This window comes from Hoplias malabaricus, chromosome 1, assembly GCF_029633855.1.
Source record: "Hoplias malabaricus isolate fHopMal1 chromosome 1, fHopMal1.hap1, whole genome shotgun sequence".
NCBI lineage: Eukaryota > Metazoa > Chordata > Actinopteri > Characiformes > Erythrinidae > Hoplias > Hoplias malabaricus.
This window is the reverse complement of record NC_089800.1, coordinates 24,026,443-24,054,338: the sequence shown is the minus strand read 5'-3', so window position 1 is coordinate 24,054,338 and position 27,896 is coordinate 24,026,443. Positions and strand designations below refer to the sequence as shown.

Sequence of the window (27,896 nt, the reverse complement as noted above, 5' to 3'; positions counted from 1 at the left end):
AAGTATTATTATGAAACAAAAATGTATTTTTAGTTTTCCAAAAGCCTTTGTGTGCTAATTGTTTTGGCTCATTTGTGAGACTGTGGGAGGTCTGGCGAATGACCTCAGACCTCAAGCCAAGGATCAGACAGTAACAGAAACAACTATAGTTCCTCTAAATATGGAACCATGGTTGTACAGATCAACAAAAAAGAGCCTTTTGTGGTTTTGGTGTTTTTATTACCACCAGTATGTGAAATGTAAAAAGGTCAGAGAGAAGAATAGGGCACTCATAGGTCAAGGGCCTCTGGAGTGGTGTTTCTCATCAGATCAATGTTACGTTTTCCTGAAAATTTCTGAAGAACAGAGACAATCATTTGATATCGATTGTTTAATTAAAACAAATGAACATTAAGACAAAATTGTAAAAAGAAGTCTGAAGAACTGTTTTAACTGATGCAGGGAACAAAATAAAAAAACAATGAAAGAAAATATATATTGGTAAATGCCTAAATTATAGGTTCCAAAATGTATAAATTAACAACATTTAGATTTTCAGTTAAAGGTCAACATAATGTGTGATTTTCAAAATAATCAGTTTTATTGTATTATTATTTCATGTGTCAGGCTTTAAAGAGTTAAGCAAAATGTGGAAGATTACAGACGGCAAACCGGACTGAACATCATATCATATCTGTTTGGTGTTTTCTTACATGAGCGACATGATGTAGGTGGATGGTGTTTGAATGCAAGGCTTTGTATTTGCTTCTCTCTCTGTGACTTGTCAGATCACATGCATGTTCATGTTTTAGCGCAGTGCTGACTGTAAAGTGTGAACTTTTAACCCCACACAAATGCTGATAGTTGAAGCTCCAAATAATCTGCCATATACTTTCATGAAGTTCTTTGTGTGAAGCGGAAAGAGAGGGCAGAAGATACACAGTTTCTATTGTTACAAGAAGACATTCAATAAAACAGATTCAGTTTATTGGAAAAACACCTTGATATCCACCCACTCCAAGTTCTTTCTTCAAAAAATTATCACACATCAGTGCCATGTTTCATATGCATCATTTTCTTGGGGGACTACAGTTTGTACAGTATGTATGTATGTATCACTATTGCTAATATGGACATAACAGTTAATTGTAATATTTATGTTGACTTGGACCGCCACACTGAAATGGATAATTGTTACAGACAATGAATGAATGAATGCTGACTTAGCCATTTCTTTCCTGCAACTGTGTACCTCCCAAACGCCCCCAATCAGAGGGCTTCTGTTCCACCCCCTCCAATTACTGAGTTAATTTCAAGCAGTGTGATTACACAACAGGTAGTGTCTCTGTCACACAGGTCCAGGGCCCTGGGGTTGTGGGTTCAAGCCCCACTCTAGAAGATTGTCAACAGTTGGTTCTCAGTGTGAAAAGTGCTGCTCTGAACTGACCATCAAGCATTGACCAGTGCTGTTTTTTCCCCTGAGAATGGTTGAAGCCCTCTGTTGTATCAGGTAAAATGAGCATGTGTTTACACTCCTTAATACTTTTACAATTTATACACTCTTTACCACTTTATACTCATTTATTGACCTTGTCTATTGCTCAAAACCGATAACACATTTAACACTGAAGACCTTCCATTTACAATCCTTACAGAGAAAGAACAATCTTTAACACCTTCCTCCTGCATGTTGCAGTGGGTTTTAAGTGATGGCAACTTCACAGACACAGGAAACTAGTCACATGCGAATGGAGAAAACAACAGCTTTTTGTGACAAACAAGAGCTTTGACAAAAAAAATCACCATAGCTTTTTAAAGGAAGTAAATGATAACAGGCAATAACAGCGAAAGTATAATGAAAACAAAAAGTGGGTGCCTAAAAATGCAGTTACTACCAGCTTCAGTGACAGTGGGAGGAAAAGAAGTAATGTGCAAAGGCGATCATCTGCTGTTCTTTTCTCAGTGAAAGCATCTGCAAAAAAAAGAAGGTAACATAAATAAAAACAATATTAATATAATGCAAAGATAATAAATAAAAAGAAAATCAACATAAAATAAACACATCACCATGTCCAACAACAACAGTTATATAACTACTACAATAATTATTAATACTACTATTACTACAGCTACTACTACACTGAGTGATTACTGAAATAGGAACAGCCACCTTGTATTTACACTCAGTGTTGAATTTAACAGCTCCATTAACCATACAGGAGCACTTTTTAATTCTACAATTACAGACAGCCACTTGTTTCTCTGCACACTTTTTTAAAATCCCCATTTCACTCTGCACTTCAATGGCCAGACCCCCACAGAGCAGGTATGATTCGGGTGATGGGTTATTCTCAGCACTGCAGTGGCACTGACGTGGAGGTGATATGTTATTGTGTGTTGAGCTGGTACGAGTGGATCAGACACAGCAGTGCTTCTTCTTTTTCTTTTTCTCAAGTCTAGGCTCAAAACATATTTGATTAGTTTAGTTTTTTCTTCAGAGTAACTATCTGTGCACATGAAACACTGCTGGTGCTATAAAGGTAATGCTAATGTGACTTTATCACTGATTCCTAAATGGTTTTGATCAGAGGAGGATGGTTCTCCCTTATGAGTCTTGGAATCCCTCCAGAGAAAATTCAATTTAGTCGCTTATGATACTATAAATAATGTAGTACAATATAAATTGGCTGTGAGGAGTGTGGTGTGTTCTCCTCATGTCTGCGTGGGTTTCCTCCAAATGCTCCAGTTTCCTCCCAAGATCCAAAAACTACATTGGTAGGTGGACTGGAGGTGTGTGTGAGTGAATGTGTGTGTCACCCTGTGAAGGACTGGCGCTCCCTTCAGGGTGTATTCCTGCCTTGCACCCAATGATTCTGAGTAGGCTCCCATCCCTGAACTGGATGAGGCTTACAGACAATAAATGAATGAATATAAATTGCCATTTACTTTCTGAGATAATCACCAACATTTTAGATCAGAACTCCTGGTCACATTCCTTACTGAGACTAACCATTGTTTGATGAAGCTTCGGCAGTCGTTATGTCAGTTGTTGCTGCAGTTGTACAAGTCTCCTCATGGACACTGAGGTTTGTGCCATGTCCATGATGCTGCAGAAGTTCCCCATTGATCCGACAGATGTAACTGCAGTAGTACTGGCCGGTGTCATTTAGCTCCAGTGTGTACAGAGAGAGGTTACCACTCCAATATTTTCTGTTGATGTGCTCCTGAAACCGGCCTTTGAACTGAGACAGGTGTCTGACCTCAGGCAGCTGTCTGTCCTCACTCTGCCTGTACCAGTCTATGCGGCACTGGGAGATATAATGTCCTCCATCCGCACGGATCTCACAGAACACGGTGGTGTTTCCTCCCATCACCTGATGTACTGTGGAGGGATGCTGTTTTACTGTGACTCTACTGTAAACACACACTAGAGATGGACATCAGAGAAACAGAGAACACAGGGCAGTAAAGACACTTTGTGTGTTAAAGAATCAATTGTTCATTTTTTTAAACCAGGAAACAACAGGAAAGTGTATATATGAAAGTTATTATTTATTACTTTCAAACTGATCCAAGTTTATCCTCCACAGAAACGGTCCCAACTCATGGAGGCAATCATTTTTAAAATAGGTTTAAAACATATTTAGTATATTATAGAATATTCTTAGACAAACACAACTCATTTTATTTCCAGTGTATTACACCTTTATATATACACAATATACACTCATTTTAATTTATTATTGTTCTGGTTTATTTTATTCTTTTTTATACATCTTTTTTATACCTGTGTATGAGGAGCAAATGAAACACTGGGCTGACTCAGATGACTCAGAATTTTGAACATGTTATGTCACTGGGAACTTGGGTAGACAGTGGATGTGGGTAGTTATACATATATATAAAGTGAATTATATTCACATATAGGAAAAATTGAGATTCATATGACCAGATAACACATTCTACTGCGACTCATCTGCTATGCGACTCTTTTTCCACACATGGAATAAAACATTCACTGCTCTGTAAAACCTCTTCTCAATCTATGAATCCTGTCACACACCCCACAGGTATTTTTAGCCTGATTATCCTCAGGTAATGCCATCTGCAAGAAGGTGGAGTTTAGTACCACCTTAAACTTGCAAGGTGACTACTTATTTTGTCCAGGAGGATTATGCATGTGTTGTTGTTAGAATAAAGCTTTGTATCTCCATTTTTGACATTATATTAAGGCAAAGCTTTCTGTTTATGGACAAAAATAGACCAATACAAATGATTCAAAATATTTTGAATGAGACATTTTGTATGAACTTACTCTGAATGTAAAATATGTTTCATTATTTTTGTCCTGTAATATGCTGTTTTTTTTTTTTTTTTACTTTTTTTTTTTAAAATACATAATCAATAAGAATATTGGAATTACCTGAGAGATGGATGATTGTAAACAGGAAACCATGAAAAGGCACGACTCTGTAAAAGAATGTAAAGTCTTTACCACTTGCACAATCAGGCCTTATCACTGCTGTCTGTGACAAAGAAAAGTGTCCCAAACTGAAAAGAAACCTACATGAGAAAGTGACTATAAAATATTAGACCTAAAGTACTTAAAATTATTTCAAACATAATTATATAAAATAAAAATAACACACTGGTTTAACTCAACAAAATAGTCATTTAAAATCATGCATTCACACAACCAATGTAGCAGCGCCACTACAAACCTGAGATTAAACCACCACATAAATAATTCCTGTGTTGTGTTGGTTTGGTGGAGGGCCTGGTCATTCGAAAAACAGGCTGAAAAGTGGCTAGCAATGTTTGTAGAGCAACACAAGACAACAATTTGTAAAAGCACAAACTGCACCTTTATGTTAAGTGAAGCTGATAAAATGACTTACCTACTACATGCCAGACTATAGTGCCTCATTGTATTAAATGGTATTAATGGTAGAGCTGATTTCTATTCACTGAGAACTTTGATGCACTTCTGATGGAACAAGAGGATGTTGTGCAAAGGGAGCTGTATGAGGGGGCTTTCACGCTTGTCTAAAAGCATCACCTTTGTACTCACTTCCTTGTCTGTTTTTCATCTTTTTCAATTTTTTCTTGCACTGAGCCAGGGTTTCCCTTCATGAATAAATGAACAAAAACACATCTCAAATATTTCAAGGTCTATTTCTAATGTGCTTTTAAAAACTAAATATTCTCTTTTGCAAAATAATTAAGAAACAAATGATTCTGAATAAAGGCCAGGGGCCTGTGCCATAGGTGGGCACCCCCTGCTCTGTGTGTGTGTGTGTGTGTGTGTGTGTGTGTGTGTGTGTGCATACTGCCTCTAATCACTAGTGTGTGGAAGAGGCTTGATTTTGTTCTGGGACTGCTTTACTGCATCTGGCAGTTGCAAAAATTACATGGAGAGCTAAAGATGTCAATTATTTTATTATTATTATTTAATATACTGTGTTAAGTAAAAAAACAATTAAAAAGCCTGATTTCAATTAAATATGGAATACATCAAGATTGATGTTTGCACGAATGAGCAAGTGGACACTGCTTCTGATGGTGACCAGCAAGTGTATGTTATATATACAACATAATGAATGTATTTTGTTTTTTTAAAAAATGGAATTGAATTGAAAATGGGGACCCTCCTCTAAAACATTATAAAATAAGAGTCCAAACCCCATAAAAATACCTTAAGAAAAGTATCCATCCATCCATTATCTGTAACCGCTTATCCAATTTAGGGTCGCGGGGGGTCCAGAGCCTACCTGGAATCATTGGGCGCAAGGCGGAATACACCCTGGAGGGGACGCCAGTCCTTCACAGAGCAAGAAAAGTATGGATATTTAAAAAAATATAATTAAAAGAATCTGCACCTTATTATTTGGAATGTGAGAAGTGTTTGCTTTATAAGTGTGTGTAACTGAAGCAGGCTCAGTTTAAAAAGCTAAACAGCCTTATGAGGTGAAATAAAAATATACCACTGAACAGTCACTTTCACACTTAACCCCTCCTTAGTGTTTCTTAACTTTTCATAATGAAGCAACAGGAAGTCTACAGAATGAAGATGATTTGTCAAAAATAAATAAATAAATAAAAAAGCAAATAAAAACAGAAAACATCTCAAGGAAATCAGAGTTTACTGCATGTCAAGCCCTTCACTACAGCTCTAAGGTATGTCTTCTCTGGTAATGTCATGTAGGATGTGCGCTCATACTTCTGAAATGCTCAGGATTAATGTGTGAGGAGTGGCAGTCAATGTGACAAGTACACAGTAAAGTGAAAAAGGACAGTTTTAAAATGTTTTTTAAAAAAATTATTTGTGTTAAATGTTAAATCATTCATTAAAACTGATCTTGCTTTTTGACTGAGTGCTGTTTGCTTTTCTTGGATTTAGATGACACTTTCACTGTGGATCGGAATATTTTCTGTTTGTTGTGTGCTGAATGATCCAGTCGCTTTTGCCAATGGTAAGTTTCTGGGTTTAAATTCACAGCAATGTCCTTGAATTGGACTGTGGAATCTGTATTTTAAAATTTCCACCTTACAAATTTTATTTCTGCTCTTTTTCTCTTGTCTTTTGGAAGAAAACTGGTCAGTCATCATAACGCAACGAGTGTTAAATGTTGCAGAATCCAGTAATGTCACCATTAACTGCAAAGTGAAATATCCTCTCCCTCAAAAAGAAAAAATGAACATCCAGGGATTTTGGAAGGCACTACACAAAGGAGAAATGTCTATAGACAGCGCAGACAAAAGAAATTTCATCTTTCATCACAATGAGTCATTTATGTTGAAGAGCTTTCGTAAAAGAACAAAACTCATCGGGAATGTTTTAGAAAACAACTGTTCCCTGTCAATCATTAATATACAAAGAAACGACACTGGACAGTATTACTTCAGAATCAAGACTGGAGCCGATAATTACAGTTTTTTAAAGGATATAGTCACCATTAAACGTGAGTATTCACAAGTATTCCACACAACCTGATATGACTTTATGCTAGACAAAATGATGTTACATTGGGAAACAGAATAAACCACACTGTATCCATTTAAGTATTAGTCAGAGATGAGTCATTTCTGACATGGAACTTTGACATTTGGAAGTATCAAAAGTACTTAATTTCTACGTAGACCTACATCAGGTATCGACTTTGCTTTTAAGAGCTTTTCTACTCTTTTAGTTGCCATATTTTTGTCTGAAATAAAATGCTTTAATGATGTGTGTGTTGCTAAAACGGGCCTGAGTATAAATTAGTTTACTTTTGACACAAATGTATTCAGCAGTGTATTTAGTGCAAGTGAGAAAGTAAACATTTTTTGTGTGTTTGAGGCGTGTGCCTCTGTCTAGCCATTGTGCCAGCTAATTAAAAAGTGTCTCTCAGAATTTGTCCGGGACATTAATCATTTTAATGCACAATCCTCCCATGTTTTTCACAGCCCTCTTTTAAATGCAGTAATTTAATTTTAGTTTTGTCCTTTGGTGAAAATTGCAATGAAGGCTTGTGCACCACTTCCATAAACAACAATTGAACTGTTATATAGAGGATCACTGAGTCAGCGAATGTGTGACTGCAGTTGACCTGTCCTGGGATTTTAAGGTTCTCAGCCATCATTAGTGTGTCCTAAACTGTTTAATAGTTTTGACTACTGCAGGTTTAGACACAAAACCATTTGTGGATTTCCTTCTTGAAGGCCTTCTTTAAACAGAATTATTATTTTTTTTATTATTAATTAAATATATTTTGGCATCTGTATACAGCTTTCCAGAATTACTGGCATCTACATTAAAAAGAAAAAGTCTATGATATTTCTCTTTGTTGATTTTATATAAATCTTGGAGAAATTTTACTTCTCACAGAAGGAATTATTTTTAAAAATAAAATAAACTTATATCTTAAAATGACTGTCACATTTAGTACATTTGCATTTTTGTGACAAACTTTTAAAAAATAAAGTCTGTTAAATCACATACCAATTGTATTTTCGTGTTCTGTATTCAGTTACAAATGATACTACATTGGTTACAACAAACAAAAGTACTTTTCCAGGTAAGCCTGACCACTTTACTGTGTTTTAAGTTTGTTGTTAGTACTTTTAACCTTTATAATCATAGGTTTCATTGTGTGATCTGATTCTCTCCGTGCTCTATCTTCCGTTCCTATATTACAGATACGGGATCAACTATGATTCCAGTGTCCACTGAAGCATGTAAGCTTTCGGAAATGTTTCCCTAATTTTATTTTTCTAAGAATTATTACACCTTTGTTTAATCTGAATTCTGAATATTAAAATTATATTTGTTTGAATGTTTAATATTTGAATATTGAATATTTTATTTTCCATTTTGAAAAATTGGCGACTCAAAAAGTGTCCGTTAGTGTGTGTGTGTGTTTGTCGCCCTGTGAAGGACTGGCGCCCCCTCCAGGGTGTATTCCCGCCTTGCTCCCAATGATTCCAGGTAGGCTCTGGACCCACCTCAACCCTGAACTGGATAAGGGTTAGAGACAATGAATGAATGAATGAATGAAAACATTAAAATATCAGATTATAACAATTCAGAGTAAAAAAAAAATATCAGATTTAAAAAATAAGGACCCGTAAATTCATGGCTAAAATATTCAGATCACAAAAATACACCAGCGGGCCTCTCAGGAAAAAGTAGACTTCCAAAAAAGGTATAGATCGCAGGTAACAGATCAATTTTTGAACAATTTATCTACAAAGCATGCTTAAATTTAGCTTTAATATACATAATATAATCAGACATAAGTATTTCTACTTGATTAAAATTTTAATAAAACCACTCGCTCTCTAGTGTTTTGTCTTTAATAGTTTGGAGATCTCACCTGTTTTTGTGTAAAGTTAAACAGAAAACCTGCTGTGAACTTGTCAGAAACGCAGTAACAGTCTGTGTTCAGAGTTGATGCAGGGGGTTAAAGACAGAGGAGCTGACTTTCAGTTAGAAAGTGAAAGGCATGAGTTACAGAAACACCTCCACATATAAATAAGAAATCGTGATGAACTCTCAACAAGTTTCAACACATTTCTCTCTGAGCGCCCAGTAAAACACTATAATGTTGAGCGGAGTTCAGCTACAGTGTGTGGACAGTGTGAATAGTGATAGACAAGAAGTAACGAGGTGAAGTGGGTCTCAGTACTTTCAGACCCCTTCAACACTTTTGCTCTCTCACTTCAGAGAAGAACTCAGGGCTCAGGGAAGGAATTGGGACTTAGATAGTGAGACTGTTCTGTGATTGTTGGTTTGAGAAGAGGGCATTGTGATTGGTTAATACTGCGTATAATCTCTCTGTGGGAGTTTACGTTTTCCTGAGAAGTCTTGACCTTTGGCCTAGATTTGAATTTGAATTTATGGGTCTGCATTTTTAAAATCTGAAATGTTTATAATCTGCATTTTTTTATGTGAATTTTTCTAATCTAAATGTTACACCATCTCAAAATTCAAGTTTATCAAATGGCATACAAAAATAATTAAAAATAAAATATTCAGACAAATATAATTTGATAGTGGGGCGGCACGGTGGTGCAGCAGGTAGGTGTCGCAGTCACACAGCTCCAGGGACCTGGAGGTTGTGGGTTCGAGTCCCACTCCGGGTGACTGTCTGTGAGGAGTGTGTTCTCCCTGTGTCTGCGTGGGTTTCCTCCAGGTGACTGTCTGTGAGGAGTGTGGTTTGTTCTCCCTGTGTCTGCTTGGGTTTCCTCCGGGTGACTGTCCGTGAGGAGTGTGGTGTGTTCTCCCTGTGTCTGCGTGGGTTTCCTCCGGGTGACTGTCTATGAGGAGTGTGGTGTCTTCTCCCCATGTCTGCGTGGGTTTCCTCCTGGTGACTGTCTGTGTGGAGTGTGGTTTGTTCTCCCTGTGTCTGCTTGGGTTTCCTCCGGGTGACTGTCCGTGAGGAGTGTGGTGTGTTCTCCCTGTGTCTGCGTGGGTTTCCTCCGGGTGACTGTCTGTGAGGAGTGTGGTGTGTTCTCCCTGTGTCTGCTTGGGTTTTCTCCGGGTGACTGTCCGTGAGGAGTGTGGTGTGTTCTCCCTGTGTCTGCTTGGGTTTCCTCCGGGTGACTGTCCGTGAGGAGTGTGGTGTGTTCTCCCTGTGTCTGCTTGGGTTTCCGCCGGGTGACTGTCTGTGAGGAGTGTGGTGTGTTCTCCCTGTGTCTGCTTGGGTTTCCGCCGGGTGACTGTCTGTGAGGAGTGTGGTGTGTTCTCCCTGTGTCTGCTTGGGTTTTCTCCGGGTGACTGTCCGTGAGGAGTGTGGTGTGTTCTCCCTGTGTCTGCTTGGGTTTCCTCCGGGTGACTGTCCGTGAGGAGTGTGGTGTGTTCTCCCTGTGTCTGCTTGGGTTTCCGCCAGGTGACTGTCTGTGAGGAGTGTGGTGTGTTCTCCCTGTGTCTGCTTGGGTTTCCGCCGGGTGACTGTCCGTGAGGAGTGTGGTGTGTTCTCCCTGTGTCTGCTTGGGTTTCCTCCGGGTGACTGTCCGTGAGGAGTGTGGTGTGTTCTCCCTGTGTCTGCTTGGGTTTCCTCCGGGTGACTGTCCGTGAGGAGTGTGGTGTGTTCTCCCTGTGTCTGCTTGGGTTTTCTCCGGGTGACTCTCCGTGAGGAGTGTGGTGTGTTCTCCCTGTGTCTGCTTGGGTTTCCTCCGGGTGACTGTCCGTGAGGAGTGTGGTGTGTTCTCCCTGTGTCTGCTTGGGTTTCCTCCGGGTGCTCCGGTTTCCTTCCACAATCCAAAAACACACGGTAGGTGGACTGGCGACTCAAAAGTGTCCGTAGGTGTGAGTGTGAGTGTTCCTGCCTTGCGCCCAATGATTCCAGGTAGGCTCTGGACCTACTGCGACCCTGAACTGGATACAGATAATGAATGAATCATTTCTATTTTTTATATTTTACAAATATTCTGTACATATTTCTGTTACTTTGAGTACTTGTTTGTATTTAAATTTAGTGTAATGTTTAGTGTGGAACTGCATATTATAATTTTTCATGTTTTTTTAGACATAAAAATTAATTATTAATACTTATTAGGTAAATAACAATGTGGTTTTATTTATCATGTGTTGAACAGCAACCACACAGGACCCAGACTCTAAGTCTATGACTATAAGTATCTCCGTAGCTGTGTGTCTGGTGCTGCTCGTGGCTGTAATTGTAACCGTGCTCATTATTCTCCTCAGACGAAGAAAAAGGTGAGACTCATTTTTACAGGCATCAGTCATTAGATTTGACAAACAGAATGATGAAACTTTTCTCAAAGGTGATCAATTTTACAAACGTCCATATCACACTTTAACATACTGTAAAATAAGAGATGTCACACCCATTTGGATGATCAGGATGGAAAATGAATACATTTAAATATGACATTAATATTACAAATCTAACTAAGTGATTTTGTATGTAAATTACAATAACATTTATGTATATCAATGTTGATTATATTTCAGAAAAAGGATCCCAGTGTCACCGGTCACAAACTACTATGAAAACTGTCAATTTCCTGGCATATTGACTTCCTCACATATCGAGTATGATTTCTTGTGTAAATAGACTATATATCCATCTTTCTCCTTTTTTTACTGCATCCAAAAGTGGTTGGAAAGTGGGTTTATTAAAATGTATTCTTTTGTCTGGTTTGGTTTTTTAACAACATATACAGAGCCAGAATTATTTTCCAGTTTAGCCAGATTATTTAATCCATTTTTTTTCAGTAGGAAAAGTGCGGAGGGGCATTCCTCTTGATTGAGTTTAATAATTCAGCTGACATATAACTGACATAACACAAAGCATGGTTTCTCAGTTTACCCAGATAACTTAAGCCAAAGGTCAAGTCGGTCCAAAAATAAAAGTGCAGAGCCACATTCCTGTAAGATCATTCTCAAATTTGAGCAGTTGATGTCTCAACTAAGAAATCAGACATTGAGAAACATGTCCTTGCTTTCTGAAATCCCCCCTTAGCATTTGAACTAATAAACAATCCTTGTTTTTGCAACATCCTCATATAACAGTTAACTGAGGTTACACTGCACAAAGTCGCATCGTAGCAAGTGAATTAAAACTAATCAATAAAGATTATATATCTAAACCAAAATGTATATATAATGTTAACACAAGATAATTAAAACTGTTTCTAGAAGATTTGCTTGATTTAAGTCATTTAATCTGGTGAAAATGTCTATGCTACTGACTGGAATTTGACTAGTTTTAAGAAACAATGCTTGAAACAAGACTTGCTCTTTTTCTAAATAACATCACTTTAAACAAGTGAAACTTTTAAATGTACATTTAAAAACATTATTTTTAAAGGTTAGATTTAAAATGTTATAGCTCAATAATTCTCCAGTTTATACTATATTAATGTTCCTTCTTATTGTATATCTTCATTCATACTACTAATAATAACTGGAATTTCATTGCTGTACTCAGGCCTAAGTCCACAGAGAAGGAAGAGAAAGTGTGTGAAGCCCCCCCCACCCCAGAAGACGAAGCTGTTTATGCCAATGTTCAGGTAGTGTATATGTATTAATGTGAATTAGCCGAGAAAATATCAATCATTCAGAGTAGCTGAGTATTTACAGTTTACAGTGATGGAAATGCAAATAAATATATTATTGAATCTACTGAAATGGTAAACAAAGGTAAATGATAAAATACATTTAGAAGACAATAATCAAAGTGAGGACGTGAGAAGTACATAAAATGCCAAAATGTACAAATTAGGATCTAATTAGTAAGAGAAGATAACCATTTGTAAAATTACATAAATAAGCATTAGAAATAATAAAATAGTTCAAGTTAACATTATAAAACAACCAACAAATTATTACATTTAAACAAGAATAAGATGAAACAGGAAACTAAAATAAAGCTCAAATTCTTCGTTGTGAAAACAACAAATAAACGATGGAAGTTATAGGCAGAGTGGGTGTGGTTGGAAATTGAAAGTTTAAAATGACTGAGTGACACCAGTGAGTTGATATTTAGTGGTATTTGTAGAGGATTCCAGCTCACAGAAGCACTGTGACTAAAAGCAGATATTCTCAGTTTAGTAAAAGCTCTCAGTTGATCCAGCCACTAGAGCGATTGTGTTTAGCCATATGCCAAAGTAGTTATACTCTGGGACTGTTTCAATTCTGGATTCTTCATGGTAAACACTGAGCTCATCAAACAATTATATTTTAAACACTGAACTAAGACATCCTTTAATATTATTACAATCTTCAGTAAATTGATCCTGGATACCAGATGTGAATATTGAGCCCCTATTGTCTATGTTGTTTTGATCCACAGGCCGGATCTTTTGTGAAATCTTCTTTTTCTGAACCAGTGGAGAACATCTACTCTAACGTTGGATATGATTCACAGTTGTAGCATCAAAAAGTCCTGTGAAGGCATGTTTACAATGGCTTCTACTGAGGAGTATGTGTTTGTGTGTTTATACATTCAATTTAAATATTATTCTTTTTTTCACTATATCTTATTTGTTTTGTATCTTTTTTTGCATTTAATAAAAATAAAGATTATTATTATTATTCAGAACTCTTTGACTGATTCAAAACTTAGTCTCCAAATTTTGTGCTAATGCATGTTTTAAAATGCTTAGCAAGGTCTGTTAAAAACTAGCTGTTTTTCTTGAGTGTCAATTGTATGTTGCCACTTCTCCTTTTCAGTTCCTGATTTGCTGTCACCTCCTACAGACACTGAAGAACAAACACTTTTGAGTTTTATCTAGTGCAATGTTAAAAACCATACACCCAAGATGGTGAGTTCAGGGTCATCAGATCCAGTGGGTATTGTACAATCAGGATTCATCTATAATCTAGACAGCAGATGAAACAAAGTGAGAGCTGGATTCTGCATTGTGCAATATGTATAGATACTGTATTACCCTCACAAAATGTAGAGGTTTTAGGGTCACACAAAACATTCAGGGACTAAAATTGTATATGATGGCATTTGAACAATTTAGCACTTGTTTTTATTAAGAACAATAATTTGAATTTGATACTGCAGACACCCCACTCCAACTGTGAACCTCCAGAGTACAGACATTGAGAGTGGACACAAGTACCAAAGTGTTTTTCCTCAACAATAAACTGAAATGCTCCTTCACAAAAAAAAAAAAAAAAAAAAAAAGGACAAAGCCCTGCACTGGAGACTGAGGAGTTTAGGGGTCACGCCCATGGACCTTTTTTTAACACAGTAGTGGAATCAGCCAACTTATACGGACAGGCCTGCTGGGTCATTGGGTTTTCTTAACAGTGCTGTTATCCAAGACTCTCACCAAATGCAAGGGACTCACTGGCAGCACTAGCCAGGTCCTTCAGGCTCCACCCCTAGTGTGTGTTGCAGCATTATCACATGTGCTTCCTTCCTGCTGCTTTTAAGACTGTAAAAGCAATACTGCTCCCACTAGACCAAACACCATACACTCACTGAACGCAGAATATAATTATTTATTATCCTATCGTGTTTGATATATTTACATATAAAAAAATTATATATTAAATATTTTTCAGGTTTGTGTTTATATTATAATAATTAATAAATAATAATTAATATTTATTTTACTTTATTTTATTAAGAATATTTTTGTGAACTCTTTCCACTGCTGTACGCTTTATTATCACATTACATTATCATAACTGCTATGCCATTGTACATTCTTCTGCTGTGGGACACCTAAAGAATTATCCTATTTAAACCTCATGGATAAAGCTTAGCCCCGTTACATCACAATAATTTTTAAAATGTAATTTTAACGGTAAAAATACTAAAAATAGTTATAAGTAGTTTTATACAGAACGTGATGCATTATAACTTTCAGTCACATATTCTCTTACTACAATAAACAAGACCAGCTGTGATTGTCTACTGAGATACATGCTAATACATACAACCAATCTGGCATTAGTACAACTCCTAGTTTCATCAATAAGATCGTACAGAAGACAGGATTAATGTGTGCAGCGTGTGTCGTGTGCATTGCCCAACCTGGCCACCAGGGGTCATCCCCTGATCCCCTAGCAACGGCCTGATTGCATCCACCCGCTTTATCAATTTCACTACTTCCCCTCACGCACACAATTTTGAGAAACATTGTCAGTAGTTACTACAGCTTTCTCTGAAGTTATTCCTCCTGATAATTGATCTCTGCATGTGTCTTTTTTATATTTGATTGATTGGACTCTGCCTTAATTGTTACAGTGTTTGTGATTCTGACATTTGACCTCTGCCCCCGACTCTGCTCTACTGAAATACGTTATGTGAACCCTTGTATTTGTCAAAATAAAAGACATGCAACTGGATCCTTTAAAAGTTCCTACCTCAGCTATATTACACTGTCAATAACTAATACTGTCTCGCAGTTACAGTACATTTTTAAAATCTGAATCGATCTAAGAGGAGAAAGCGAGATAATTATAGAGGTGAGTAAGAAGGCTTCCAAGAATTTAACAAGAATGTCCTTTTAATACTGTAAAAGCCTTTATTTGTCTGTCAATTGCAAGAAAAAGCAATCATATTTTACCCATAACATAATACACAAAACAATGTTAAAAGACTATATCTAAAAACAAGCCAAAAGATCATTTTAAAAAGCAATTTATTTCTCTGATTTTGCTTTTTTATTGTTTTGTGTCACCCAACAGGAAAACTATGACCCACTGTTTGCAAATATTTGATATATATTTTTCCAGTGCTAACACATTACATTTACACAAATAAAAAATAATTTAAGAATAATAAATATTTTTATTGCTTGTTATAACTCACTTTAGTTATTTTAAAGAATTTTTAATGGAAGAATATTAACTAGTTTTCCATTCAACATTTATATGTAAATGTTGCATTGCACTATAAATTAAAACCTGCATCAACAAGTGCATCACTATAGAATCAAAAATAAATACATTAAATATATAAAACAAATCTTAATATATTAATTACTGTTAATTTATTTAATCATTCAGTCATTCATTTTCTGTTATAGCTGATATTCATCCTGATCAGGGTAATACACACAGAGCAGGGTGCCAAAACTGCAGGCATCACACATTCACTCTGTCACTCACAACCACACACCCAGTCTCACACCTGTGAATAGTTTTTTTTAAGTCCTATCCACCTAACATATGTGTTTTATGACTGTAGGGTAAAACTAGGAACTCAGAGGAAACCTACACACACATTTCCTTACTGGATTTAAAAGTAACAACAACCAGAGGGCCACCAGAGGGAGGCAAAACACGCCTCAATAAATAAAGAAAATCAGTCGGACCTGGCCCTACTTAAGAGGAGCTCTCTTAAACCTCATATCATATCCTTATGAGTCTCCGTGGTCTTTGGAACTCTTTTGAGACTGTCCATTATCACTGCAACTCTCAGTGTAGCAATTCGAAAAAACTCTATCTGAAATGTTTAACTGTGATATTATTCCTGGAACAGTGTACAGTATTTTACACTACAGTGTATTCCACCATAATTTACATAACTAGGTTTTTCATATCCAACAAGGCATAACAGTGTGTTTAAATGTATTGCTGAAGATTGCTTATAAATATCATAATTTTTTTTGCTTGGAAATAGATGAAAATATAGATGCTCTCTATGTCGAAATATCCATTCAAAGTCCCACCTTGGGATCTCATGCATTGGCATAAATTGCATCATCATCAGCAGAAACAAAGTCATATGGGTTTGGAATTTGCTCCTTTTCAAGCTGCAAGGGGAGAAAAATGTTAGATCAATTTTACCATTTCTGCAATTGTTAGTATTAGTAATTTAGTATTTTCAAAATATTTAATTGATAAAGCAGAGTGTAGTGGTATGAAATCTTCCTGACAGTCATATTCAAGTGGGAACACATTCTAAAGGGTTATAATAGAAATGATAAATGTTCCTATCATATTATACTAAAAAGAATTGAGTTTAAAAGTTTATCTACAAAAGCTACAGTAGTGCTACTTGTTGTTAATTTATGAACATACATGATTTCTATGAAGTCCTCTGACTATGTACATTTTATAGATTGCAAGACTATAACATTTTTACTGTGAAAGCAAAGGTTTTGATAGGGTGAACCTACCGCCATGTTGCCATACACATGCTCACTTCTGTCGTAGATTGAGACCTTGAATTTTCTGAAAATTAAATAAGGTTTTGTCACATATTTGAACAAATTAAACCTGACCAAAATTGTCTTTAAATGTGCACTTTCCAGGATTTTGACACTAGAGTTCTCACTAGCGCCAAGCATAAACAGTTATTTAGCAACGTCCTTTGCTTCAGCCTCACCCTCTCTCCTGCTCAATCACACCTCGTGTTTGACTTCTCATAGCTGAGAGAAAAAGTCACAGACTTACACAGGCTCCTACAGGTCCGGTGCATGGGAAAAAAAATGCAACTGAATAAGCCATGGTTAGCGTCTCATTTGAATGTCCCATTCCACCTTAAGTGGTGCCAATGAAAACTATGTTTTAACACTGATAAAGGTAAATTGCCCTAAAATAGGTCAATTAAGTGTGTAAATGCCCTAAATGGAAACAAAACAACACAGCATGGTGACAACCATAAAAGTTTAATTTTGAGCCCATTTTTAAGGTGGAATCAGAACTCTGACTAAGGAACTATAAACTCAGCCTCACTTTTAATGCAGAGAAAGCAGGCTTGTGCATTAAGGCAGTGGTTATTTAACTTAGAACATGAAAATCTACTCTTCCTGTCCACCTGACGCTACACAGCAGTGAGTGAAGCAGGAATTCCCCTAACAAAGGTACACTGTCCGAAAATCTGTCACTGTGGTGGCACCACATTTCATTCGCCCGGTTTCATCTCCAGGATTTTTAATTTGACACAGATCTACCATGAAAATTATAAAGGAAAACAAATATTCACCTCTCCTTCTGACGAGAATGTAATGTACATTTAGGGAACATAACTGGACTTTTAAACATGGTTGTACCTTTAAAGGTACATTACACTCTTTGTATCCTCAATGACCTTCAATGTGCCTCTACTGTACCTTTTTTTTCTGAGAGTTTAATGAAAGCAGCCTTTCCCTGGGTGCCATCCCAACACATCAGCAGGAGGAGGAGTCACTGACCTGGGAGAGTGTTTGTTGGAGTGAGTGCAGCTGTGAGTTAAGAGCCCTGTTGGAGCCTTGCAGCAGAACAGTGTTTTCACTGAATTGTCAGTTCAGCATTGATTCTTGTCTTGTCTCATGATTCGTTAGCGGCTGTTTGCTGTTTTTGTGTGTGTGTGTGTGTTTTATTCTCATCACAGAAGCATGTGAATTATTGTGTTGTCTTGAACATTTGATGTTTATAGTCTGCCATCTTACTCTTTGTGGGCGGTGACCTTCTTGTTGGGGAGGGAAAACAAAGGGTGGGGCTATTTTTTTGTCCTGGGGTGAAAACAAGGCCTTGAGGACAGCAAAACAGAACACATTATGGCTTATTTTTCTAAACCTTTATATTGGAAAGAGTCATTTTATGTTTTATAAATGTGTAAAATCTTGGATAGTGCACCTTTTAAGACTGCGGTTATTCTGAGTTCAGAGTTTTGCAGATGGATTTATGGGATTTCAAGGCTACGTTAGCCTCAGTAAAAAACGAAGGTCTTGGAAAATCAGTTAGATCTGGGGTAGGTGAATTACGGCTAAAACTGAATATTTCTAATGTTTTTGGGTTGGTCTTCAAAAACATTTGTTTCACAAAAAGGATATAAACATTAGTGCATAACCATTATAACATTAGAGAGGTTGTTTTTTGAAACAGGTGTATATCTCAGTAACAGTGACATCTAAAATACCTTTCTGAGTCAGATTTGCCACTCACATCCTTTTCAGTCTTCATACGTATTTCAGTCTGTTCTGTCCCCCTGCTTACACTTCAGAGGAAGAACAGTGTTTTCAGAGTTTTCATAAAGATGTTGTATATTTCTCAACATATTTACTTTTTAAAAGAATACTGCATCCTTACCAGCATTTTACTATCCACACAGTGAGGCCAATAATGAGGATCACAAGAAATGCAGAGACAGCAACAGCAATGTACATAAGTGCTTCTGTTAAAAGGAAATATTATCTCAGCATCATCAGACTTGGGAGTTGTCAAATTTAATGCTTGACATATTTCTTCAATGATTTTAAGCATAAAGCATAATAGACAAAGCCAAAAAACATTTAGCACCGTGCCACAGAGGAGCTATCCCCCCCACCCCTTTGTAGCACTTTTTTTTTTGCTGAAGTTCAGGCAAACACTTGTCTGATTTGAAGTCTCACCGCTTTGAGGAACTGTTAGAGTTAGAGTGGAATTCCCCTGGCTGTTACTGGCATAGCAGTGCACAACATCTGAGTGTAACCTTCCCTTTAGAGTCACACTGGTAAGAGAGCCATGTTTCTCACTGCTTGAGCTGTTGAGCAGTTCTGAGGGATCTGAAGCCCACCACTTGATGTCACTGGCTGGGTGAGAGTCCACCATGCACAGACACGTCACTGTGAAGATCTCTGTGGTACAAGAAGAGCCAGGTTTGAACTCAGGGGGATCTGGGGAGAATTTAATAGGAGAATAATAAAAAATTATTAAATAAAGATATAGATATCTTATATGTTATCATTCTCAGCACAGCAGTGTTAGCAACATGAGTCTGATACGATGTCATTAGTTTATCACAGAAAAAAGTGTTGCTGGGATTTTTTATGTCTTAAGTTAGACTTAGATAACTCCCACTGAAGAAACACTCTTTAAGCAGGACATATAACAAGGCAAACATATTGTAACAAAGCAAAGAAGTTCCCTTACAATGAGATACTTAAGACCATGGTAAACAGTGTTCATCAGCACACATTTGTAGAGGGTTGATTGCTAGGTTACTAGATGCCTGCTTATCTCTGTTTAAGAAGAAACTAGGGACAAAAAAAGCTAAAAGGAAATAAGAGAGCTCAAAACAATTTGAGAAAAAAATTATAAAATGACACCAAGCAAAAAATAGCATAACAACAAAAATAATAATGAAAACAACAAAAAGGAAAAAAATGAGATTACTAACTTCTCCAGTTGGATGTGATTTGGTATTATATTATTTCCCCATTTCTTACTTGTGTTAATCTCCTTCTTATGACCTCATACTCTTTTGTAAAAGCATGTTGTTGTGGTGCTTCTTTGCTTTTTTCCCCCCTTACATTTTGCCCAAATGTCCAACGGTTTGGGTGACGTTTTTCAGGTGCCTTTCTGTACATTCATATTAATTTATTTTAACACATATCCATAAATTGTTTTAGTTACTACCCTCTACCTAAAAGTTTTCTGCATTTTGGTCAATCGGAAACATGAACTCATTTCACCACAACACATTTCCACTTTTAGACCCTCTGTGATAAGCTTGGGGCCAGTGATTTTTAGAGAGACCATAAACTGGGGGAAACAGCTATCCATCACTTAGGATGTTGTGGGTGGGATGATAAAGTAGGCCTAATATGTAGGACGTGTGTGTGTGTGTGTGTGTGTATGGATAGGAAGTCTAGATATATAACTCTGAAATTGTGAAACTGTTTTAATGCACAGTAATAAAACATAACCATTTACCAACTTATATATTATATAATTATATATATATATATAATTCAACCTTTGTTGTAAAAGTTGAAATTAAAAAAATATTTTTATTATTTTTATACCTATGTAAAAACATTAATAAATACATCAATAAAATAAAAATGTCAGTTAAAGGCAGTTGTTTTTATATACATTTTGCTTTAAGTGTTAAGGCTGTGGTAAGTCTGTTCTGGTGGGAAGAAGAGATGTGGTTGATGTAGATGGAGGTAAAGATAGACCTGCATTAGCTGTGAGAAGGTGGGATATTAACAGATCTGTTTAAAGCTGAGTAAAACCACACAGCTTTTGTGTTTCAGGCTTTTCATTCAAAATGGGTTTATGTTTATTAAACACAATCAGGTTGGTCACAGAAAACCTGATTCCTGTTTTTAACTGCATTTTAAAAAATACAAATCCATGGCAATGGGTTATAGAGAAATTATAGGAAGCATTTACAAAATGCATGGAGAATTCAACAGTCTCCCACTGTAGATTTACTCACACAGTACATTGAGCTGTATCAGTCTGGACCTGGCTTGTCCCTCTGCGTTAGTGACCGTGCAGTAGAGGGGCTCAGTGTGTCTTTTTACACTCTTCAGTGTATACGTGTGTCCTTCTGACAACAATGCCCCGCTCTTATTAAACCACTGGAAGCTGCGAGCAGCAGGGTTGCAGTCACTGGAGCACTTCAGATTGACCGAATCTCCCTCCTTCACAAATGAATTGAAGACCACCTCAACACTGTCTGGAGGATCTACAGTAAATACATTGATACTATCAGCCACTTTGTTTTCAGGGCATACGCTTTCAGTCATTTCCTCCAATGGTTCTTCTTTATGTCATGGAAAAAAAGGACTGTTACATAGACACCTCGTAGCCTGGAAGCATCAGAGCTGAAATTAAGGTAAACATGGCCATCTCTATGTGTGGGACCCACTCTAGGGAGCATAAACTAGCAATTAAATTCTTTATCTCATGTGATTTGATGTTGAAAGAAACAAATCACATGAGATTGTTTTTTGTGTTTTTTTGGCAGTGAAATTACTTATTGTTCTTTTTAATACAACCATAAATATCTGTTTTTAACTGGACATCGACGATATTTATATAATGAGAAATATTATGTATATATGTATATCTATATTTGACCTACCATTTTGCTGTGTTCACTTTCAGTCAGACGTGTCTCATACTAAAACTATTTATTCAAAATATGACAATTTAAATGTTACAGTGTAAATTGTGTCAGTATTTAAATGGTGCATTTAAATTGACTTACAGGTGACACTGAGAGGTGTGGAGCTCATAAATTTCCTCTCTCCTGAAAACAGAGCTGTGCAGATGAGCACTTTATTGTGGTCAAGTTTGGAGGGGATAAAGCTCAAAGATGATGTTATCTTCCACTGAGCACTGGTTTGCTCCTGGGATTGGCTGCTGACATTCCCCTGGTGGCTCCAGGTGAGACGAGGAGGGTCAGAAGGACAAGAGTGCCACACAGAACAGGTAGTGGTCACCTTCTTCCCTGCTTTCATTTCCTTCTCCACAGAAAATATAAAATGTTCTGGAGAATCTGCAGTTAAATTAAAAAATATTAATGATACAGACACCATGTGAGGTTGTCCTGCTGTACTGAACATAATCAAATTTATTTAGAGGTCTCAACACATTTATATTTAATTTATCTCTGTTAATAAATGAATAAAAATAGAATGCCTTTTATTAATGATATTTTGTTTTTGGAGGTAAAATGACTTATTCTCCTTTATAGCATAAAATGTTGTTTTCAGTGCTTGAACCTCAAAAGCACTTACCTTCGACAATAACAGATACTTTTCGATTTTTGAAGGAGTACTTCTCAAAATTTTTGATCTCAATCCGGAAAAAGAAAGGGCCACGGTCACTGGACCGTAAATGTCTGATGTTGAGTGAACAGTTTCTTTGTCTTAAGTCACCCAGAAGTTTGGTACGATGCTGAAATTCAGCGCTGATTTTGGAAGTGTCTGAATGGTAGGCTATGGCATTTGATTCGGTGAACCAGATTCCTGTGTAATCTGAGAATTTCCTGTCCGAGCCTGGGAAGTTGAAATTGCAGGGAATGTGCACACACGAGCCCTTCAGCCCAGTTACTGAGGAAGGGACCTCTATAGGCCATGAGTCAACCTCAGTGGAACACACTGAAATGACAAAGAATGAAAAAAGAGGTTTTGTGTCTGTTTGACTGTGGCAAAGCCATAAATAATCACATGCTTTTAGAAACTGTCTGAAACATATTGACTCAGGAATTGTTCACAAAGTAAGAAAATTAAAAAATAAAAATAATAAAGCCAAATATACTCATTAAACATTTGACATTCAAAATTTAATTTTCAAGTCTAATGTGCTTATAAGTCACAATGTTGCTTAGAGTCACAAGACCACATCCCTTTACAAACATATTGCTGTGGTTCAGGACAGATTACACAGACAGTAGAATGACATGGTTATTATTGGGTTTTCATCAGCTTCATTATTTAGGGTAGGATCAGCACTGAACTGTCACTGAAAGATGTCCCTAACACCGGCAAAATAACAGTAATTATACATTGAAATATAATGAAGCACAAGTGTTGACACAGATTGTTGCTGAATGTACGAGGTAAGAAATTCACTTGTTCTAGGCAAGTTACTGACAAAAAGTACTCATCTATGAACAACTGAAGAAGATTTTACAGTCACGTCATCATAGTAATATGTAAGATCAGTGTTTTTTGATAGAGTGGAAGTAGGACCAATGAGCAAGACTTCAGTTTGACTGTGTTGAGTTTCAGAAAGTTGGCATACGTCCTGTGTCTCAGATCCCAGGCCCAGGAAATAAGGGAGGTAGCGGGAGGGTGGGAGGGTAGTAGTGGGAGGGTTGGAGGGTGGTAGTGGGAAGGTGGGAGGGTGGTAGTGGGAAAGTGGGAGGGTGATAGTGGGAGGGTGACAGTGGGAGGGGGCAGAGTGGAGGTATTTTTGTGTTCACATAAATTTGAGTGCCATCTGCATAACCATGGAAATTAAGACCATGGCAGTGGATGATCTAACCTTGTGGCAGCATGTAAATAATGAATAGTATAGGGCCTAGGACTGAACTTTGACCTTTTGCAGCAGTACTAGGGGAAGATTTTTGTGGTTACCAAGAACAACAAAGTGAAATATATTGGTGAAGTACGAAATGAAAGTGAAGTGTCAGTTGTGCCAATAGCTGAGAGACCGGAGATGAGTATGCTGAGTTTAACAGTGTCAAATGCCACACTCTATCTAAAAGAATCTAAAAGAAGAAGAATGCTGAGGGCACCAGAATCAGTAGCAAGTAGGAGATCATTTAAATCCCACAGAAGGGCTGTCTCATGAATATACTTTGTGCAAAAGTCAGACTGAAAAAGTTCAAAAAGGTTGTCTATCAGGAATGGCAACCACTCTTTCTAAAAGTTTACCTAAAAAGGGAAAGGTTAGAAATAGACCAGATATTATCAAGGTAAGCTGTGTTTAAGCCAGATTTTTTTCAGAACGGCTGTGATGGCAGATGTTTTAAGGCCTATGGGGACATGACCTGAGGCAAACGATATATTACTCAGATGGGAAAAGACTGCAGAGCATTTGGTAAGGTGTGGGTTTGGAGCAGCATTGAGGAGACAGGTACAAGCACTGGATTTAGCTATTAGCCTTGATATAAAAGCTGGGTCAGTGGGAGAGAAATTAGTCAGAGGTTGGTGGTCTGGGTTTAAAAAAAACTGCTCAGGGAAGGAACATGATGGTTTTATTAATCCTGTCATAAAAAAGTTTTTTTTTTTTTTGACTCTCTTTTTTTGAGGATTAATGAGTTAGTTAACAGTAGTCTTAAAAAGTAGTTTGGGCTTGCTAACAAAATTATCAGTAAGGGATAAAATGTATGCAGAACGGACAGACTCCAAAGCACAGTGTATGCTAGTAAATACACAGTGAGGCCAGTATTCTTGTAGCGATGCTCTAGATGTCAACCAGTCATTTTCTACCAGTCCTACGCAGAGCTCAGGAGTGAACCAAGGGGAGGAATGACCAGCAGAAACCTGTCTAGTCTGTACAGGAGCCCACTGGTTTAGTATCTTAGTAAAAGTGCCATTAAAGAGAGACAGAATGTAATCAGGACAAGACAGCATGGAAATATATGAAAGTGGAGAAGACTGAAGAAAGGCAGAAAATGATTGAGGTTCGATAGCTCTGATATTACGGAAGGAGAGCGTAGAGTTACAGTACTAGTGTGCAACCAAGATGTTAACAGGTGCTTCAACAAGCTTGTAGTCATAAACACTAACAATACAGCCAGAGATAGGTAGAGGTAGTAGATAGACCAGAAAAACAATTTAAACCCAGTGTGTGGGACTATCTAACAGAGACTCAAATTCAGTTGTCAGTGAGCAGACAACTTCAGCAAGAATGTTAAAATCCCCAAGCATGATCAGAATGGGACACACAGAACTAGCCAGGGTGAGTATTTCTCAGTTCTGTGACTTGGTGGGCAATAGATCAGCAGAAACAACACTGGGGTTGAGCTGACCAGTTTCAGAGCCATGAACTCAAATGACTTTACCCCTTAAAAAGTTTGAATTCCCCTGCATACTGGACATCTTCTCCAAACGCAATCATTCTTAATTGTGGACAAATTACAAAACACATATAACTGGGGTCGGCAACCCGCGGCTCTCTTTGATCCCTCTGATGCGGCTCAGCTTTTGAAAATAATTACTGAGTATTTAATTAAAATGTATTTTATTTTAGTTCGTTCATTTTCAAAATGTAATTCTATGAAGATTATGGCGATCTTGTAACATCTAAAATATTTTGTCGCTCTTTTTGACCGCTGACTGCACGGCGCCAGTAAAAGGATGACGACACGCAGAGAGAGGACAGCATTTTTGTTTGCTGCCAGTGGATAATTTAAGTTCGGCTTTTTTCCCCATTACAACAAGGACTCAAATCGACATTGAGTATTTTACTTAACCGTCAACCCAACGTCTTTTATTCGGAGTTAAAAATGTTTTGTTGCATGCAGAAATGTTATTTCATTTTTCTGCAGTCGTTCATTAATTTCATAAATGTAACACAGTATAGTTTGTTTATACCAGGGGTCGGCAAACTTTACCACTCAAAGAGCCATTTGGACCCATTTCACATAGTATAGAAAACACTGGGAGCCACAAAATCCTTTTGAAATTTTACATGAAATGACACTGAATATAACAGGTTTTTTTTGCCTTTGTGCTGTGTATAATGTACTAGTATGTATAGCAGTATCTATTTCACATCTATAATAAACGCAGTACAGGCACCAGGACACAACTGCTGCACTTAAGGTGGAAAGAACAATTCAGGATGCCAGAGCATGGAACAGTTGAGATTGTGTGTGGGTTTTTCTCAGTAGTCAGAAGTAAAGTTCCAAATTGAATGTTCTGAACAGGGCTACTTATATAGGGTAAGAATGGTGCTGTGTTGTGTGATCCTTCTGGTTTTTTGACAATAGCATGACACACATTTCATTAAGACCCAAAGGAACTGTGTTAATGTGAAAAAAAGAGATATAATATGATTTTTATGGTGGAAAAGAATTATCCAATAAGGGGCTAACTAGCCATATCCCCAGACAATCTGTTTAAAAAGAAAAGTATTTGAGCTTGAAACAAATGTTTCTTCATTTCTACAGTCAGTTGTGTTACACAGCTAAGACACAACAATAAAATTAATATCGAAACTTAATTAAGTAAAGTCATATGTGGATATGCTAAGTTCATCCTGGTCTTGTGACCAGGGGTCAAACAATAATCAAAATTTTACACACAATGCCTCCGCAGACACATGAATATTTCTTCAACTTACCTTTAAGAAAAAGGCAGTAGAGGCACAAACACCATGAGTACCATGACATCTTCTTGTCTTAATTATGGACCTGGGTCCAAAGAATATTGTTTATTATTGTGTTTGAGGAGAACAGCAGATAAACATGTAATGTCTTTTAAATAACTTCGAATTCACTCTAAATAAATGAGCACACAGAAACAGACAAAGAAGTATTATTTTTATATGATCTATTATCTATTCAGAAATGTGGCATTATTATTGTATTACTATTAATAGGTTTACTGCTATCATTAATAATATTAGTTACTCACTTCTATTCCCTTGTTCCTGATGGTTAACTTGGTCTTTTAGAGTTACTGCCCTTGACTCTCGTTCCCTTTTCAGAGCCAGTGTGATGTTGTTATTTTAGTCATCGCCACTTCCTCCTTTTTTTTTTTTTTTTGTTTTAGTTTCCATATAAATTTCTATATTTCTCTTTCCTTTCGGGAGTGGATCTACAAGCCACATTTCCAGAAAGGTTGGGATATTTTGTGAAATCAAATAAAAACAAGACCATGCTAGCTTTTCTATTATCTTGAAAATTCCTGTCACACTATTTTTAAGCATTATACTATGAGCAGATTAATATAAAAGGCATTAAATGGGAATTAACCTAAAGACTCAGATTTTGCAAGAAAAAATAGAAAGTTGCTCATCACTTTAAGCCAAATTTCACAAGAGAACTGTCAGATATTTCAAAGACAACACTTTCAGTGCATAACTGCAAACAATTTAGGTCTTTGCCATCTACTGCGCTTAACAGTGTGAAATGATTCAGGAAATCCGAAGAAATAAGAGTCCATGTGGTGTAGCGTTTGGATTTATAATTCGAGCACTTTGGCACCAGCGGGACTGATGATGAAATCTTTCATTCAGAGGCAAATCCTCACGTTTAGATGATGTACATTTTTTTGTACATTTGAGTAAACATTCTGTTATAGATATTTTATGAATTCTCCATTATTGAGTCAGAATATACAAAAGCATTTTAATTTACTTTACGAAATTATGTTCAGTTAAAAAAAAACATAATGAAGGCTCCTGAGTTTTTCCCTGAAAAAAAAAAAGTGTGGTAATTCAACTTCTTAAAAGAACAGTGGCAGAATTTCCAAGACGCTCAGTAAATCTACCATCTAATTTCTTTATAAACCTGTATAAACTGTACCTAGGACCAACTAACTAAAAAGCAAATGGTTGTCACATACAATACTGACTTTCTTTCATTTATTAATGTTTACTGCACATTGTTGTCGTTATCTTTCAAGCAATAAATAATTAATTCCATTATTTTTAAAGCCATCTTTACTTTCCACCTTTTTTTTGCATGTGCCTAAGATTTTTCCACAGTAGGGTATATATGTGCTTGTATTGAGAAATGTTCATCTATACAAAGACCAAAAAGTGGTTTGCAGGACGTGAC

At 36.9% G+C, this 27,896-nt stretch overlaps 2 protein-coding genes across 3 annotated transcripts; one reads left to right on the top strand and one right to left on the bottom strand.

The window, feature by feature from the left end:
* The first annotated feature begins 6,132 nt into the window (after positions 1 to 6,132).
* On the top strand, positions 6,133 to 13,455 carry LOC136664606 (uncharacterized). The gene is made up of 9 exons (XM_066641890.1): positions 6,133 to 6,156; positions 6,380 to 6,452; positions 6,570 to 6,941; positions 7,989 to 8,036; positions 8,158 to 8,196; positions 11,059 to 11,179; positions 11,438 to 11,518; positions 12,417 to 12,498; positions 13,281 to 13,455. The coding sequence occupies exons 2-9, from the start codon at positions 6,380 to 6,382 to the stop codon at positions 13,359 to 13,361; spliced, it is 897 nt and encodes a 298-aa protein (XP_066497987.1). The 5' UTR covers positions 6,133 to 6,156; the 3' UTR covers positions 13,362 to 13,455.
* A 2,392-nt stretch (positions 13,456 to 15,847) lies between these two features.
* On the bottom strand, positions 15,848 to 26,809 carry si:dkey-238d18.5 (myelin-associated glycoprotein). 2 transcript variants are annotated; one of them, XM_066641857.1, is made up of 10 exons: positions 26,749 to 26,809; positions 26,456 to 26,525; positions 22,396 to 22,758; positions 21,864 to 22,154; positions 21,087 to 21,338; positions 19,273 to 19,536; positions 18,971 to 19,055; positions 18,801 to 18,878; positions 17,077 to 17,131; positions 15,848 to 16,710 (listed from the first exon to the last, which is right to left on the bottom strand). In XM_066641857.1, the coding sequence occupies exons 2-10, from the start codon at positions 26,502 to 26,504 to the stop codon at positions 16,636 to 16,638; spliced, it is 1,512 nt and encodes a 503-aa protein (XP_066497954.1). In that variant the 5' UTR covers positions 26,505 to 26,525; positions 26,749 to 26,809; the 3' UTR covers positions 15,848 to 16,635. The 2 variants fall into 2 exon arrangements, with proteins under 2 accessions (XP_066497954.1, XP_066497963.1); XM_066641866.1 differs by having other exon boundaries at positions 18,801 to 18,872.
* Between the last annotated feature and the right edge of the window lie 1,087 nt (positions 26,810 to 27,896).